The 18,694-nt window shown below is 32.5% G+C and overlaps 1 protein-coding gene across 2 annotated transcripts in view; it reads left to right on the top strand.

Annotated features, from left to right (window-relative positions):
- DIAPH3 (diaphanous related formin 3) overlaps window positions 1-18,694 on the top strand; it is a 410,013-nt gene that overhangs the window by 55,485 nt on the left and 335,834 nt on the right. For both annotated transcript variants that reach the window (XM_031958457.1, XM_023500580.2), the window contains 2 exons: window positions 3,125-3,304; window positions 16,383-16,487. In XM_031958457.1, the coding sequence (XP_031814317.1) occupies window positions 3,125-3,304; window positions 16,383-16,487 (285 nt within the window). The remainder of the gene's footprint in view (window positions 1-3,124; window positions 3,305-16,382; window positions 16,488-18,694) is intronic.

Raw genomic sequence — 18,694 nt, 5'->3', positions numbered from 1 at the left:
GTTGGTGTCCCTGCTTCAAATTTCTCCCACGTACTTATTTCTCAAATAGATCTTCCTAAAGCACACTTTTTACCTTTCAGTAAAACCTCTTTCCTACCTGTTATTTCTAGGATTAAATATGAAATCCTCTATTTACCTTTTGAAAGCCTTTTATAACTTGGTCCTTTTCTACTTTTCCAGTCTTCTTATATCTTATTTCTTTGCCTTCTCACTTTAATCCTTGACCAATGACACTGGCCTTCTTATTTTTTCATACACACACACACACACACATATATATATACACCTCTCAATTGTTAGACCTCACTGGATATCATTTATTCCTGAAACCCATTTCCTGTCAGAGACAGGATTTTCCGGCATTAGAGCAAATGTGATTTCAGTAGATCTTTTGTGTTGATTTGTTTTGCTTAGTGTATTTGCTTATTGAAGTTTCAACATGATGAGGGAAGCCCTGAAACTCTCATTCTCTTTCTTTCTTTGTTTCTTAATTTCTCTCTCTGTCTCTCTCTCTGTCTCTCTCTCTCTCTCTCTCTTTTTCTCTCTTTTTCTCTCTTTCTGACTTTGGGGGGAGTGCTTGAGAAACTTCCTCAGAAAAGCTCTCCCCTGAGAGACCCGCCCCAGGGAATGAAGGTAAAGTGGTTTCATTCTGTTATCTGGGTGGTACTAGTTGAGTCCTACTTAGCCAGAGCTGGAGATTTAGATATTGATTTCTATTGAGTTGGAGATTAGTCCAGGGACACTAATTCTCTATTCTGATTTCAACTCAAACTGCTCCTAGACCCCATAACAAGATTCCTTCAGCTCAATTCCTTGCAGAGGGCCAAAAGTAGGAATCATGCCAGGCAAGGGACCTCCCTTGGCATAGCTGTCTGTGAGGGACTTTCTGCCTGCTAAAGAGACCATTCTCTTTTCAGCGTTAACTTCTCTTTGTCTCTCACACATTTCCCTAACAGGACCTAAAAGGTCTGCTAGACTTTTACTTCTCTGTCGGTACCTTGCCTGCAAAAGCTTTTGCCAGTCTAACTTTTTGGGTTCATAAATTCATTGGTTAATATCCAAGAAGGGGGTTCCCACAACTCTGCCCTGCGCCGAACCTCATCATATTTTATTATCATTATTTTCTTAGTTTCTACAAGCAGTTTTTCATAATCATCTTTAATCCTAGTGTCTTCTCTGCTGATTATTTCCAATTTATTGTGTGTGTGTCTGTGTGTTTGCCATATACATATACACACATACACACATATGCGTATATATTTATAGTTTGGAAAGTTGTTAGTTATGTGTTGTTTCTTCCATTAGATTGTTAACTCCCTGAAAATAGGTATTGTTTTTTACTTTTGTATTCCCAGAAATTTGCATAGTGTTGACTTGTCTTTTATTCATTTCTTTGTAATCCATCTCATCAATTATTTTAATACACAGTATAGGTATTTAATGTTTCCTCAATGGAAGCAAAATTTTAAATCAGTTACAATTCCTTTTTTCAGGGAATTGGCAATCTTAAGGGATAACACAACTCATAGTGTATATATTAAAGTAGTAGCGAAGCAACCAGTGGGTAGAATTTAAAGATAAGTGGTGATAATGGAAGAGTTAATAAGCTGGAGAAAAGTGGAATAGAATGGGATCAAAAGAATATATTGGGAGGATTTTTTCATTAAGGAGAAAGATCACCTCTTCATGTGAGACAGTAAAGTAGGAGATATTTGGAAAGCATATCTGAGTGATGTGGGTTGAAAAGGAGAGTTGTTCTAAATTGTAAGACTTAAAATCTCTACTCCTTTAAAGATGACTATTAAATATTGTGTGATCCAGAATGTTATCTTATGGCACTTGCATTCTTTCTTTCTAGTTGCTTGCGCTATTTTTCTTTGACCTGGGGATTCTGAATTTGGTTATAATGTTCTTGAATTATAATAATTTTCAGGGAGTTTGCTGCTTGTACAGAGTTTTGTACCTTTAGTGCCAAGCTGTTAATTTTGTTTCCAATTCTTAATTCTTAATTAAGTTGCATTTATTTTCAAGCTTTTTTCACTAAGTTTCTTATTACATTGATAAAAAGCATTTTTTACCTTTTAAAAACACACTTGCTCTATCTCTTTCAGGAATTCAAGTTGAATTTTTGCCCAGGCTGTGTTTTTCTTTGAGGCTAAAAGTTTGAAATCATTTTGAAGTTTTTTTCTCCTTTTGGATTTGTATCTTGAGTTTCCCTCACACATAATGGAATTTCTTTTCTATTGTAGGATTTAAATTGACTGAGAAACTGGAACTAATCCTGTGATTTTGATGTTATGGGATATTTTATGTTATTGGAAGGAAACTTTAAGGGTCATATGGATCTTCATGTGCCATTCGGCATAGATCATTAGACACTCTGGGGAAGTACTTGGTGTAGTGCAAGAACTCTTGTTAGAAGATATGGGTTTGAGTATTAGTTCTACTTCATTTGGATTCCCATTCTGCATCACACTGTATGATCTTTTGGAAAGTCCTCTAACTTGGCAGTGTGGTACAGTTGAAAAATTGCTATCTCTGAAATAAGATCTGGGTTTAAATTTTCACTTTGATATTTACTCTGCATGTTACATACTTGGACTTATTTGGACTTTATTTTTCTTCTTTGTAAAAATGAGTTGGATTAATGATGGCTTCTGAATTCCTTTCCAGCTCTAGATTTTTGGTCCTTTGATTTTCCTTTGGGCTCAGTTTCTTTGTAAAATAAAAGCATTAAGTTAGGTGATTTCTTTGGTCTTTCCAACCCTAAACTTTAATTTAAAATCTCATAAGCCATTTTATGTTTGGCAAGTAATTTATTTTTTTTAAGGTGCAAAGTAGGGATGATACACTCACTTTCTACCTCACAGGATTTTAATGTTCAAATGAGAAAATGTACTTTATAAGTACTTTATAAAACACTGTGTAAGGATTAAGAACTATGTAAATATGAACTACTATTACTACTCCTATTTACATTTCACATACTAAGAGGCACCTGTTATCAAAATCGCTGTTATATTGTTGTTGCTGAAGAGAAACACAAAACTCATTGATTTTTTTTTTAAAGCTTCGGGAGGCATGATTATCATTTGTATTTATTTATTTTTGTTTTTCTATGTAGTTGGACAAATTTGCCAGCATAAGGATGCCAGGAAGTAAGAAAGAGAGACCTCCATTACTTAATCTGAAGCACACATTTTCCTCAAGCACTGATTGGCCTTCAACATCCTCAGATATGATGGAAAATAATCCTAGACTACTGTCGGAGAAAGAAATCCTCACACTTTTTGAAAAAATGATGGTAAGAGTTTACTCTTCATAAAAAAGTCAGTACTTTCTTGTATTAAACGAATATTAGAAATAGTTTGGAGATTGATGCTCTTCACAAAGATATGGATAGTGGGCATGTCAGGAGGAAGCAGCTGCATATTCTATATTTTATAAGATTTGGTGCTTTTAGTGCTATAGGTGATCTTTTATTAGGAAAAAGACATTAGATAGTGATGGAACTTAAATGAAAATTAGATAGAACTTCTTGCTAAGGAGACAATTTAGCATCCAGATAATCTAGATAATAGCGTATTGTGTTGTATTGTGTTATATTGGGGTTAATATCCAAGATGTGGCAGAGAATTTCTGAAGTCTTATTTGACTTGGATTGTTTTGTACTTTTGGAGTTTCATATGAACTTAATTGATACTTCAAAAAGGACTCTAGAAAACATTGCTAAAGATTATAAAATCTTGGGTAGGAAACTGAACATGTACATAGGGTATTCATCCTTGTTGCTAATTGAAGTTAAAAGCTTCAGAACAGTGAAGAAAATATAGGGAGTTAGCAGGTATTTAAGAAAATATCTGAAGAATGTGATTGAGATTTGTATACCATAACTTAAATTATATAGATAGAAATGATGGGATTGTCATTACATATGTAACATATCTAAAAGAGCTTTGATAAAAGTGTATTTGCCAGTAATTTTGGAAAACATTATACTATGAAAGAAGAGGGAGCAATAAATTTGCTTATGTAATCTACCAGATGTATATGTATATCATATCATATCATATGGATATCAGAGAGAATAAGGAAACCTAGAAATGCATAGCCCAATATAATCTAGTAAAGAAGGAAGCAGTGAAGTTTCCATGGTCTTTGGCACCTGTATGAATACATGCAAAGTATAAGTAATAAGTAAGGTGAACTAAAGAACTTAAATGGGAGGAGACATAGTAGAATGAAATCTGGGTTAAGTAAAAAATATATATTATTCAAAAGCAAAAGGAAAGAGAATAACTGGGGCTAGGGGAGGAATAGAATAGCATTGTATGCTAGGAGTTCTATTTATATGATGCAATATAGAAACTAGAGGGGAGGACAGTAGAGAACTCTAGGGTGAGGCAGAAATAGTAGACAGATTGTTTCTGGAGGGCATTATAACCTACCTATACAGAAAGAATAAGTGAATGAAGAATTTGGGAAATAGGTTTCAAACCTGGCATAGAGGAATCATATCATAGTGATAGGGAGACTTACTGATGATGATGAAGATAACACCAGCAAAACACCTGGGAATGTAGATGATGTTCTTGTCTCCATTTTCCAAATGAGAAAATTGAGATAAGCAGAGATTACTGACACAGCTAATAAGCAGATTTGAACTAAAGGTCTTCTTGACTCCATATCCAATGCTCATTTGACCATCTAGCTACTAACCATTTTTTACTTATTTTAATAAGTTCACATGCTTGACATGTACTCTGAGTAATCTGCCTCCATGGGTGCCCCTCTGGTCTGTACCCATATCTCTGTAGTTCACTGATAGTCAGGCTGATTACTTTTGCAATTATTAAGAATTTTGATACTTTGAATTCACCTGTTTTGCATTTTATATTGTAGCTACTCGCTTATATTTTCCAGGAAAACATCATTTTGTCCTGGGGTCTTTTATTGGTACTCCTTTACTATTTATAGTGTGAGGCATATATTGTCAGAATTTGCAGCTAGAAGGGACATTTAGATCCTGAATATGTTTCAGTTTAAGTTAATTGTTTTTCCCAAATGAATAATTTATTAACCCACTGAAGAAACTAGGTATGTCAGAGCCATAGTCAATCAGAAACTATGATGCGAGAGGAAACTGTGATGTGTCTAAGGACTTGAATATTAGCCCCTTTACTACCTGTGTGCAAGTCAGTTAACTTCTTTGGTACCTCAGCTATTCTTTAAGATTTTCAGCACGAAAGCCTAGGAATCTCTCTGATAAATTGTTCAATTGAATAATTGATCTCAAAAATTATAAAAGCATTAGATTTTTTTTAAAACATTGGATGTCTACACATGAGATATTAAATAGCATTCATGAAAGGAATGTAAGATAGACCACATAGAAATATTCCCGAGTAGAGGACAAATAAATGGTATAGACAATAATTGGTAGAAATGTGAAGAGAGATCAATATTAATTTAAATTAGCTGAATTTCAGGCAAGGGAACCTGGGTCAGGCTCCATTACATTTATGGAGGAACCAAATCTTAAGGCTAATTTAAGCCTTACTCACTTAAGTACTGTAATTACTGATTTAAGCTCTACTCACTTAAGGTGAGTAGAATTTAGGCAGAACTGTTAGGAGAAACTTTTCCCATGAGAAAGGTAGACTGGCCTTCAGATGTGACCATGGTGGAAATGGTAATATAAATATGGAAAAATTTCTCTTTGTAAATTTTTTTGGCCTTATTATATTTTACTATTTTTCTTGGAGATGTGCATAGCACAAATAAAACTTGAATTTTATAGCAGAATTTCTTCTACTTTGTTAGATACATTTTTGTTCTTAAAATATCAACTCTTAGACACATTTGCCATGTTGCTTAGTGGCGACCTTTATAAAATTCTTATTACTTGCTCTGGACAAAGTGTGAAAAGGTGGGAAAAGTTTGTTTCAGGATATGCTTTGTTGGTCAAGCATAGAGAATATTTAAGAGGATGAAAGCTAGGCAACAAAGGTCAAATACATTATAATTAATATATTCTTAAGTGCCAACACTGGCAAAAAAAAAAGTTTTGTGAAAAGTTATTCCAAATTCTGGCCATCCTATCATTTTTGTTATGTATATAAAATATATTAACATTAACCACACACACACACATACACACACATACACACACACACACACACACACACACACACAAATAGAAGTATAAATGAGGAAACCATATATATTATGAAGTGGCTCACTGGCTAAATCAAATATGATTAAGCAAGATGGTTATGGTGGCATGAACCATATGGACCAAGCATGGACCAAGTCGAAAGGAAGAGTGGAAGGGAAATAAGGTTAGAGTCTAGGGAATGAGGGAAGAATTAGGGAAGGGACTAGTTGAGAACAAACTCACGGGTGCACATCTATGTCACCAGGCAGACGACACAGGAGGAAGTAAATAGAGTATGTTTTTTAGGTATGTTAATAAGATAATCTAAAGAGTTGTTTTAACTCTGTGCCAATGGAAACAGGATGCATGGATTAATATTAATCTGATAATGGACTGATTAAAATTCTGTTCTATATCATTCTCTCCTCTTTCAACTGTTAAAATAATCATTGGTCTCCTGTTTAGGGAATTGAAACAAGTTGAAAGAGAGGGAATGATGTGTAACAGAAACTTTAATCAATTCATTGTCAGAATTTTAATCTACCCATCCTATTTCCATGGTCACACACAAAGGTAAATGCCAAATCCTGAAACTGCCTTGATTAGCATAAAGACAAATTAATCATGTACATGGTCACTTTAATGTGCATGTGTTTATTCTCCACCTGACCCCTTCCTAGTTCCTCCCTTACTCTTCCCCCAATCTTTCCTAATTCCTCTCTAAATCAGATCCTGCTCTTACTTTCCTCCCCCTCTATCCTTTGACTTTAAAGGTCCATGCCACCAGATTCGCGCTTAATTATATCTGGTTTAACCTTGTCCAATCATATTTGATTTAGGCTGTGAGCCTTATGTCATCCTTTATGGCTGTGATAAATGTCTCATGAGTTTTTTTACTTTGTGAACCACTCTCCCACAACCTGGTATCTGACTACTTTATCTGATACCTCTTCATATGAACAAATAGTAACTCAGGTATTTATAAAGAAGACATATCAAAAGTATTTTTACTGGGCAAAAGTTTGTCTTATTTCATTTAAGTTTTTTTTTTTTTTTAATAAAGTTACTAAACATCAATACACATGAATACTTAATATGCCAAAAATAGAAAAAAAAATGGATATAAAACTGACATTTTTGACAGTTTTTTTAAAAAGTGAATATTAATTTCATCATAAAAGTAATAAAATGAACAGCTGGAATAGTGAGTTGAAAACTTAAACTAAGAAAAATCTGGTATTTAATGATCCTGTGATGATGCGGAATAAGTCAGTTAATCTTTTACTAGTCCTGGAATATCTCTGAGAATGTAGGTTGAAAATTAGTGTACTTACCTGTTTTAGTGGGGAAAGGTACTTTACCATGAGTTATCTCTGTGAATATATGTTCTTATTCTCATACTCGCAACAAAATTAACCCATACCAGCACCATGGACACCTAAGAAGTCGAAAGTATTTGAACAATCATACCTGTAGTTATCCTTGTCCTAATTGCCCTCCCATTCCTACACATCTTATACAGGAATCACAGTTCCAAATTATAAAACCTGTTTGAATTTTTTCATGTTTGAAAGTCTCATTTTTCTATATTTTCTTCTTTCTATTCTCTTTTAAATTTTTTTGAATGATTTATTAATGCTTTTCCTTTCTTTTATGCATCATTATTACTGCTTTCCCACTCTATTCCCTTAGTCCAAATCCCCAGGACAAGTTTTCCCTTGGATATATACAAAATATATGGAGTGAAGTTTAAAAAACAAATTTCCACATTGGCTTTATCAGAAAATGAACCTCTAGTTGATCAGGTTTTTGCCAAGGAGCTGGAAGAGTGTTTCATTATTTTAAAAAATATTTTATTTTTCTCCTTACTAAAGGTTAAAGCAATTTTAGACAGTTTCAAAATTGAATTCTGAATTCTTTGCTCCTTCATTTCTTCCCTCACCATCTCTGAAATATTAAGCAATCTGATGTAGTTTATGCATATGCAATCACATAAAACATTTCATATTAATCATTTTGTATAAAAAGAAAGAAAATAAAAATTGGCATGTTTCAATCTCTATTCAGATAATATTAGTTCTGTCTCAGGAGGCAGATACTGTACTTCATCATTAGTCCTTTGGGATTGTTTTTTATCCTTGTATTGCTGAGAATAGCAAAGTCAGTTACAGTTCTTCATCATACAGTATTGCTGTTACTGTATACAATGTCTTGTTTCTGCTCACTTCACTTTGTATCAGTTCGTGTAAGTATTTCCATGTTTTTCTGAAATCATCCTGGTTGTCACAGTGATATTACCTCACAATCATATATCATAACTTGTTTAGCTATTCCCCAACTGATGAGTATCCTCTTGTTTCCAATTCATAGCCACCAAGAGGGTTTCGTTCTGAGGCTTTGATGGGTATTTTTTTTTAATAGCTTTTTATTTGCAAGATATATGCATGGGTAATTTTTCAGCATTGACAATTGCAAAACCTTTTGTTCCAATTTTTCCCCTCCTTTCCTCCACCCCCTCTCCCAGATGGCAGGTAGACCAATACATGTTAAATATGTTAAAGTATATGTTAAATACTATATATTTGGTGGGTGTTCTTGAGACTTTCTACATGTTTTTCTTTTACTTTCTTGTTGTAATTGTATAAATTCTTCTCTTGATTCTGCTAATTTTATTTTATATTTAAATATTCTCATTTCTCTGAATCCATCCCTTTCATCCCGTATTATGGATCAATCTTTCATTAATGTATCTCATTAGAAAATTTAGTCATTCCTCAATTGATGGCCAGTGCTTTAGCATCAAGTTCTTTGTGCAGCAAAAATACTTCCTTTCCCATGTGAACATTTGATTCTTTGAGGATATATGTATAGCACTGCTATTGCTTTGTTAAAAATTATATTACAGTGAATTAAAAAATAATTTATTGATGTCTTTTTTGCTTAATATCATCATAGTTTTCTAAGGATCCCTTCTCCAAACCTCCAAGGGAGAGTTGGGACTTATCATCCGAAATGATAAATAACATTTTTTAAGGGCCACATCTTCCAAAAAAAAAAAAAAAAAAAAGCAAAGAAGAAAACATTATTGCTGATCAATACATTGAAAAACTCTGAAAACATATGTTATATGTAGCAAATTGTGGTAGGTTGGGAAAGTCCTCTCATATTTCTTTTTAATTACAGCAAAATCTTGTGAATCAAAATACTGTGAATCAATAACAATCATTTTCCAATTTTGGCATTTTTGTGAGGCTGATTTTGGGAATTTTTAAATTTACATTTATTATTAGTGATTTGGAGCATTATTTTCAACTGGTTGTTGATAGCTGGTTTTCCTTTCTGGAACTCTCTTACTCTCCTTTGACCATTTATCTGTTGGAGAAAACCTTCTGTGGAATAAACCTCATATAAATGTAGATTTTGTGGTATGTTATAAACTCTATAATTTTTAAGGTAATTAAACTTCGTGAGTGATTCTTATTTAAATTTTGTACCTCTCTTGGTCCAACACTGTACTTAGGAAGAAATAGGTGATAAATGTCTGTTCTTAGTAGAAATATATGTTGAAGAAGTGAGAGAAACAAAAGAATTAAAATGCAGATATGGCAGAGATCCTGCTTTAATAGAGTATTTGCTCCATTGACATAGTTTTCTAACAATTCCCTCTGCTATTAAAAAAAATTACTGTCAAACATTTATAAAGGTTTTTTTTTAAATTATATGTGATCTAACATTATAATGTCAAGTTCATTTGTTTAAATTCTTGACTCTTACATCTATTGTGTTAGCTATGTTCCCAGCTTTTGTGTTATCTTCATATTTTGATAGACAAGTCAGATTGATGTTAGTCAGATACATGAAATAGCTAGGTGGTACAGTAGACAGAGCACAGGATTTGGAGTCAGAAAAACATGATGTTAAATGTAGCTCCAGACACTAGATATTTGACCCCAGGAAACTCATTTAACTTGTATCTCCCAGTTTCTTCAATTGTAAAATGGGGATAATAACAGCACCTATCTTCCAATATTAGGAGATGAGATAATGTTTGTACTTGGTACATGGCTTTATATATAGTGGTGTGTGTTTCCTTCTTTCCTTATAGGTCTTTTAAGATTTCATGGTTACCAAGACAATACTCAGGCTCAATACTCATTTGTTATCTTTCATTCTTATTAAAAGATTGGGAGTTTCACAATATTGCAGGTGTCCCTATGGAAAGTTAATGAAATAGGGAGTTTAATGGAATAGAACAGTTATAAAAAAATTTATGCCATAACTAGGCATTATAATATGTGGAGAGATACTTGGTAAAAAAAAAAAAAAGAATTTTATTTTACATGTTATGATTCTGGATAACATAAGAAGAAAGGAGCAGAAGGTAGGTGTTGAACTCTAATAATGGAAAAAGAATCAGATGATATACTCTTCAGGATTTGAACTTATACCACCTACTTGCCTATTCTTCCAAGGTGAGGTGAAATATGAAACTAACTATTATAAACAGTACCTTTGCCGCATGGGTGAAGATCTCTGTGAATATAAGTTTTTGTCCAGAAATTATGAAATTAATTCCATGTGGTACTTAGATTCTATTAGCCCTAATTTCATTTTTGGAAAGGGGAGGTTGGGTTAAAAAATAGTAAAAAAATTTTTCCTTTTTTCTATTTCAGTTATTCTGATTCTGATTTGGATTTTTCTTTATGTAGAGCAAAGTCTGTTAGGAATTTTCAGCCTTTCCTATATTCTGTTTACATTGTGCTATATTGCAAAGTTATTTCTTCAGAATGTTATATCTTTACTCTGAATATTAAATGTGATTCTATTGGGGGGCAGAGCTATATTTGTTTTGTCTGTGTTGAATTAAAAAAAAACTGTTTCTAGTAAAGTTTTCTTTGTTTTTGAAATCTATATCCCTGGTGCCTATTAGATTTGGAAGCAGCATAGTAATCTTATTTTTTGCATATTTTTAAATTAAAAAGTAATTAACTAAAGGAAAATTACTTTTCCATGTTGTAACTCTCAATTTCCCAATGCAAAATATGCCAAAGTATAACGATGAAAAGTTGTTGTATGAATAAGTTTAATCAAAGTGTTCATATATAAAATATTAATTTAACTTTAATAGGACCATGTTAATTTTCTCTTCAGACTGTCACAAATCAAAATTTTGAACAAATATCTAAATGAGTAGGCAGCCAAAATTGGTCTTTTCACTTAAGGAATACTATGTAGATTTGTGTATGACATTTATTTTTGCTATTAGATGGTTAATTCTTTGAAGATTTTTATTGTAATTTATGTGAATTATATCCAGTACAGTCCTCAAGCATATTATCTTTCATTTTAATAAGTGACTCAAATTTAATAATAATAATAATAATAATAAGTGAGCCAACTTCTTTTCCAATAAATTCTCAATTTGGTCTTTCCTTATCAGTCTGTTTAAATTCCTCATAAATCATGAATTGTGGAATGAATTGGGATTTGGAATCAGAGGACCTTCAAATCTCATCTCTGCTATACATTGTGGGCAAGTCATTCAAAGTCTTAGAGTCTCTATTTCCATAATTAAAAATGAGGATTCTGAGATCTAGCTTCCTAATTTGTTATTGTTATCTCCTGTTCATTAAATTCTAAGCTGTCTTTTTCAGTTTTTCTTCTCCTTGCTTACTAATTTGACACAACAGCATATGATTCTTGCCAGGCTGTAGGTATTTTTTAATCTTGCTTCAGAGAGCACTCTTATTTTCCTCTCACCTCTCTATCCTTTGTCTAAACTTTTTTTTCCTGACTCCCTAAAAATGAGTGTTTAGAGATTTTTTTTGTTTCATTTTTATTTTTTCAATTTCTTTTTAAACCTTTTTGGTTTGATTTCCATAAATTTAGTTTACGTCTATGAAGATGATTTTCTTTCAGGCTAATTTAGTGCAGAACATGAGTGTATATGTATATCCCCTGAATACTTTAAACTCATCAATTTAGATCAATGTAGAGCAAATAAATTTGCCATAATCAATTTCGAACTGGAATTTTAAGATTGAGATCTTACTTAATTTTTTTTATTGAAGTTTTTTATTTTCAAAACATATGCAAGGATAATTTTTTTTTTTACATTTATCCTTGAAAAACCTTGTGTTCCAATTTTCCCTCCCTTCCTTCCTCTCTGTCCCCTAGATGGCATGTAATCCAATATATGTTAAACATGGAAAATATATATGTTAAATCCAAAACAGGCATACAAATTTTACAATTATCTTGTTGCACAAGAAAAATAGGATTAAAAAATTGAGAAAGAAAATAAAATTCAAGCAAACCACAACAAAAAGAGTGAAAATGGTATGTTGTAATCCACCCTCAGTTCCCAGTCATCTCTCTGGGCTCTCTTCATCACAAGATCATTGGAATAGGCCTGAATCATCTCTTTTTGTTGGAAAGAGCCACATCTGACAGACTTGATCATCGTATAATCTCCTTGTTATGTGTACAGTGATGGGATCTTGCTTTAGAAATTAACTTATCTCTTTTTACCAATTTAGTCTTTTGCTTCCTTCCTTCTTTCCTTCTTCCTTCCTTTATCCATTTTCTTTTGTTCTGAGGTTCAAAATCCTGTTGTTTTTAATGTTTCCTTTTCCTTCTGCTCTCATGTCCTAGTTTTTAGCAAATGTTCATTTCTACCTCTTCAAAATCATTTGTATTTTTTCTCTTTTCTACACACCCTTGTACAGATCTAGACTAACTTCTTAACTGGTTTTTCCACCTCTGTGCTCTCTTTTTTTGCAAAACATTGATCATATTATTTCCACTCATCCTTAAAATAGATATGGTGGTGATGCTACTTTTCTGCTTCTACTTTTTCAGTTACTAAATATTGCTGGTGATTTAGGTTTATAATTCATAGACTAATTTTTGAGGTTCTTTAAAAATCTGCTGCTATTTTAAATTTTAGCCTTAGTTTTATATTTTTTCTTTTCATATATTTGATGGTATAACCAAGGTGTATTTTTTTTTGTATGTCTTATATATATTTACATTTCCATAGCTATGTTTGCATTGTTCCTTATGCCTGCAATTATTGGCTTGCCCTTCCCTTCACCTTTTTGATTTGCCCATCCTTTAATGCTTTAGTCAAAATCCACCTCTTCCTTCCTAATCCCACCTACCACTCAGTAATGATATTTTACTAGGATGCTGTCATAATATTAAAACAAATTTAGATTATGAGTTATGATTATGTGCCAGCAGAAAATAGTCATTTCCTTACTGTTAAAATGTGATTAATTAATTTTTTTTTTTTTTTTTTTTGGTATTGTGCTAACCATACCAAACGCCTCTTGACTTGACTCTTTTTTTTAAGAAATTATATAGCAACGTGACATTTACATAGTCCCATCATCTATATGGACCTATCATTACTAAAGAGCCGTGTTTCCTAACATATTTGTCATTATTTTCCTTCTACATATTGAAGTCATTGAATATAAAAGTGTATGTTGATTTAACTTTAGGAGTCTTATTGAGTTCTATGTAAAACATCTGTACCTCTTTATCATCAGAAACATTAAATGTTTCTGATTAGATGATCAGAAAACATTGATGTATAATGTGCTTTGTTTTCATGGTCATCTTTTTTCAACCCTGCAATATCAAATAATAAAATGCTTCTTGATTGGTGGTTCTTGTTGCTGTAAAGTGAATGTTAAATTACACTATCAACTTGTGGTAGTGTGGGAAAGAACACCGGCTTTGGGGATGGAGGACCTGAATTCAAGATCTAACTCGGATGCTATGAGACCTAAGTAAATTATGATATCCTTAAACCAATTAAAATTTAACTTCCAAAATAAATAACAGTCAAACCTGCAAGCAATTTATTCTTTATTGGAATTACCTTTGAGAACCTGTGATCTCACGCTCATGTTGTGGCAAGACATGGAAGTAGGATTTTATAGAGGGTCTAAATTAAAAATAAAAAGAACAATAACAAAAAATAATAAGAATAACAAAAATAACAAGAGCAACAAGAGCAAACAAAAGCCCAATAAGAACCTGTGGAAAATTGATAAAACCATCATAAAACAAATTGTGGCGTTACCAAAAGATTATTTTGGTAATTGGGTTATTTGGGTAATTTATTCATTTGAGTACATTATTTAATTGAGTTGTTGGAATTGGATAAATCATTAAATATCTTTGAAATATAAAATGAGAGATTTAAACTTGTTTGCTACTTAGAGGTCTCTTAATTTTAAAATATATCTTTACTTCCAGAAAAAATAATATTGTCTTCAGAAATGAGTAGATGGTAGATTTTTTTCTGGCATTTAAGTCACAATTAGAGAAAATACATTTATATGTTTATATGACATCATTAAAATTTATTTTCATGACATTTGTCATTGTTGCCATCTGAAGAGGACATTTATGTGAAATGATTTTTCTCTACTTTTTATTATTTCTAATTACATACCTTTCTTCTACCACTTCTTAAATATCACATCATTTTGTGCCTTAGTTCAGGACACATCTTACAGTAATTGTACTAGGTTTCAATGATATAGTAAAGACTTCTACTTAAAATAACTGGAGCTATCTTTTTTTTTTCTCCTCATGTCTTACAGAGAAGGCAATAATCTTTATTTTAAAAATAACTGATGTTGAGATACTGCTCCAACATTCATGAATTATTTCTAATGTTTTGCTCTTTTTATTGTAACTTGAAATTTGCTGAACCATAGAGAATTTTTTTCCCAAAGTGACAGTAGTATGACTTGTGATAGCAATTAAATATGTGGTAATGTCTGGGGTTTAAAGAAAACAAAATGAAGAGATTTTTGACTTGTTTCAAGGGCTTGGCTGCCAAAAGCCAGAGTTATGTAGAATTTAGAAAACATTCTACCTACTGGTTGGAGTACGCCATTTAGAGTACTCATCTTAATGGATTAGTTTCTTAGTGGATGTATTCCTATGTACACTTAAGTGTTTCTCATTATAGATCATAGATCAGAAATGAACTAGGGCTAAGACTTAGTTGAGTTGTTAACACAATTGTGCCAGTACCCTTCTTTTACCTTTCTATTCTTGTGTCATCATTGTTCTTTGTTATAATCACTATTGAGGTTTTCTGTGTCAATCTACTTTCCATAAATATTTTGACAGTAATTCTAGTTGAAATATATACAGTGTTTTTTAAGTGAACAGTTATAAGTGCATTTCATAAATATTTTGACAGTGATTCTGGTTGAAATATATACAATAGTTTTCAAGTGAACAGATATAAAGGACATGTCCACAGTTGTGGATGATACAGTGACAAGACTTGATTCTAGTGTGAGTGGACTTGGGTTCAAAGCCCACTACTTATATATAAACTGTCTAGACCTCCGTTTTTTGCAAAATGAAAGATTTGGATATATAGCACCTGAGATACACCATCCAACCCTAATAGTTATGATTGTGATTCATATGTGTAATGGGCTGAAGCTCTTGAGTCATTGCACTGAGGTCCCAAGCACGTGAGGCTAAAATAGGAATTGGACAATACTCTATTAATATATGCTTGGAGAAAGAATGGCCCTGCCCACTCTCTGTGCAAGTTTTGATGTGTTGTATAGGAAATGATGTGGAGACGATTTGGTGGGTGGAGTGAGAGAGGCAGAGGCTCTACTGGCCGGGTTTGCGTTGTGATTGCTCTCATTCCCTTAACCTGAATTCCTGACTGCAGCTGATTTTAAAATACGCAGTCATCACACATATGTTATCTTTTGTAGTATTAGACAAATGGGATATAATTTAAAATAACTCATTTAGTAGCAAATTTTTATTTCTGACAGTAGAGCATTTATGTAATATACTAATTCACTTCCAAGTGAATTTTAAGTAGTTTATCAGTATTAAAACTGATCATAAAGATAAACTGTGAAAGACAGTTCGGTGAAAATATCTCATCTTGAGATTACTGGAATTAATTGTCTTTGATTACCATTAAGTGAAAAGGTATAAGAGAATTTTTACAGTTAACAATGTCACAAAAGACAGGGTCCAGGACACCATAGAACTCTTTCCCCTAACTATCCTTTTCTAAACAGCAGATACTAGCCTGCAAATCATTTCAAACCAATTAATGCTGTTTTTAGACACAAATTATTGATTTTAGCACAAAATTTATGTAGAATTGCTTCTCTACATAGGTTATAAAATAAAGCTTTTTAATTGTGTGTTCCAGGAAGATATGAATTTAAATGAAGATAAAAAGGCACCATTGCGGGAAAAGGATTTCACTATCAAAAAAGAAATGGTGATGCAATACATGAATACTGCTTCTAAGATGGTGAGTAAAACTGCTGAATTGAGTGATGCACTTTACATTTGAGTAAAGATAGAAAAAAAGAGGTCAGATTTTTACCTTTAAATAGTGCTATAATTTTTGGGCATTTCTAATATTAGGAGTTTTATGAAAAGTAGTGCAAAAATAGTAGTCAGATAAAAATGATTTTGACATTGAATTAATAGCAAAATTGGTTTTAAATCAATTCTCACTTGAGGTAGTTATTTTTCTAAGCACATCTCAGAGATTTAGCATTATTTTCTTATTTCCTAAGGAGTTTTTTGTTGTTAATATATTTGAAATAGTGCTGTACACATCTTTTAGCTCTGTTTAGGAACAAACATAGTACTTTTCAAATAAATAGGATATCGATAGTAAAATGAAAGTAATATTTATTAATATTTATACTCATAACTTAAAATAATAATGTTTCACTATCCATTTAACTGAGTTGTTATAAAGAAAGGGCTTTGAAAAGCCTTAGGCACTATATAAATGTGAGTTGTTGCTGTTATTATTAGCAACAACAATAATAATAGAAAAACTTTGGTCAATAAACATTTAGCTTACTTGCAGAGAGGAGCAAGATCTCAATTAAAGGCAACAGTTAAAATAAATGTCTTTGTTCTTACAGTGAAGCATACTGCATGGTTATAAATGTTATCTCATAAAGCAGAGAAAAATAGTGGCAGATAAAATCTGTTTCAAGAAAAAGTTTGGCAAGAGATAGAATATATACAAAGATTCCTATTAAAAAACTGTTCGGTCATTAAAGAAATTGGTACCATTGCCTTTGAATCTTTAACATCAATGTTCTAGATTTGCTTATAGGGGAAGTGGAACAATGATGAGGAAAAACAGCTACTGGGGACCAAGTATATTATAGAAGATTTCTATGTTGGGAAGACAAATTATAAGAGGCCTAAAGGGTATACAAAATATCTGAAGGAGGGAAAGATGAGGATGGAAAAAGCAATCTAATATTTAATTAGGTGATTGGGAAGAATCAGCAACCCTAAATTTTTACTGTCTCATTTATAAAAATATCTTTATGTGAATCATCTATATATGTATTAAGGATGTCTTTGTTGAAAATACTGGTAGGGAATAAAAAGGACTTTACAAGTGATATTCAGCAGTGTAACACTTCTTACTGTTTAGTAGCTGACTGAGAGATGTAAAATAATATAAGATCCTATTGTCTTTATTGTTGATTATGAAGGATTTTATTTGCCACAGGAAAATGTCACTTTAAATTCCAAACTAGTGTCTTTCATTCATACATCAATGTCATGGAAAATTCTTAGAAAACATAATAACAGAAATATTACTATTCAGTGTCTGATTATAAATATCATGTGAACCTCTAGAGGGAAGATAGAAAGAGGGTGCCTTGTGCTCATTTCTTGCCTTGATTGCTTATTGTGGAAGAGAAGTGCTTTTACATAACAGTATCTCCCCCAGCATCCCCTGAGGTGAAGAGAGGGTGCCAGTCCACTTAGTTTCTAGCCTGGTCTTCTGCCTTCAGGGAAGAAAGTATCATTTTTCTTTCTTCCAAGCTTTTGGAAGAAAGCTCTTCTTGAACACTGCAAAGCTCTGAAAGGAATCCATTGTGAAGTTATAGTCTACTAACTGAAAATTTTTTTCTTTGAAAACATTTTTCTTAATGATTAACAAAATCCCCACTGGTCATCCCCATCTCAGTGATTCTGAGGTTCATCTTTTAAACTCCATTTCTTATCCTTCATTGTCTTATTTCTTCATTCTCTCTGATACCCCTACTCTCACTAATCGCTAATGTCTCACATCAAAATTATTCACCCCTTCAACTGTGTCCTCAGGGATTCCCTCTTCATAGTCAAAAAAACTTGCTTTTCATCTTAATTTTTTTTCTTTTCCAATTCTCTAGTCTGTTGGCTGTCACTGAAATCTGACCTCTTGACCACCCTTTTCATTACTGGCTGTTCATTCCTTCCCTTTAACTTCTTCCCTTGTACTTGAACACATATACCGATATTCCCTCAAATACCCTAATCTCTCAGTTCCAAATCTTACTTATTCTCCTGAATTACTCCCACTACTTTGCCTCAGACACAGAAAAATGTTCATACTCTTGATCTCACCATCATATTCAAATGTATCACCTTTGTGTTCATGTATAGGAATTGCTTCTAGTTGACTCTGTGAACAGGAACACTCCCAAACCACTT

The sequence above is a fragment of the Sarcophilus harrisii genome, chromosome 3, assembly GCF_902635505.1.
Source record: "Sarcophilus harrisii chromosome 3, mSarHar1.11, whole genome shotgun sequence".
Taxonomy (NCBI): domain Eukaryota; kingdom Metazoa; phylum Chordata; class Mammalia; order Dasyuromorphia; family Dasyuridae; genus Sarcophilus; species Sarcophilus harrisii.
Note: the sequence above shows the minus strand (reverse complement) of the source record. Positions and strands in the feature narration are given on the sequence as shown.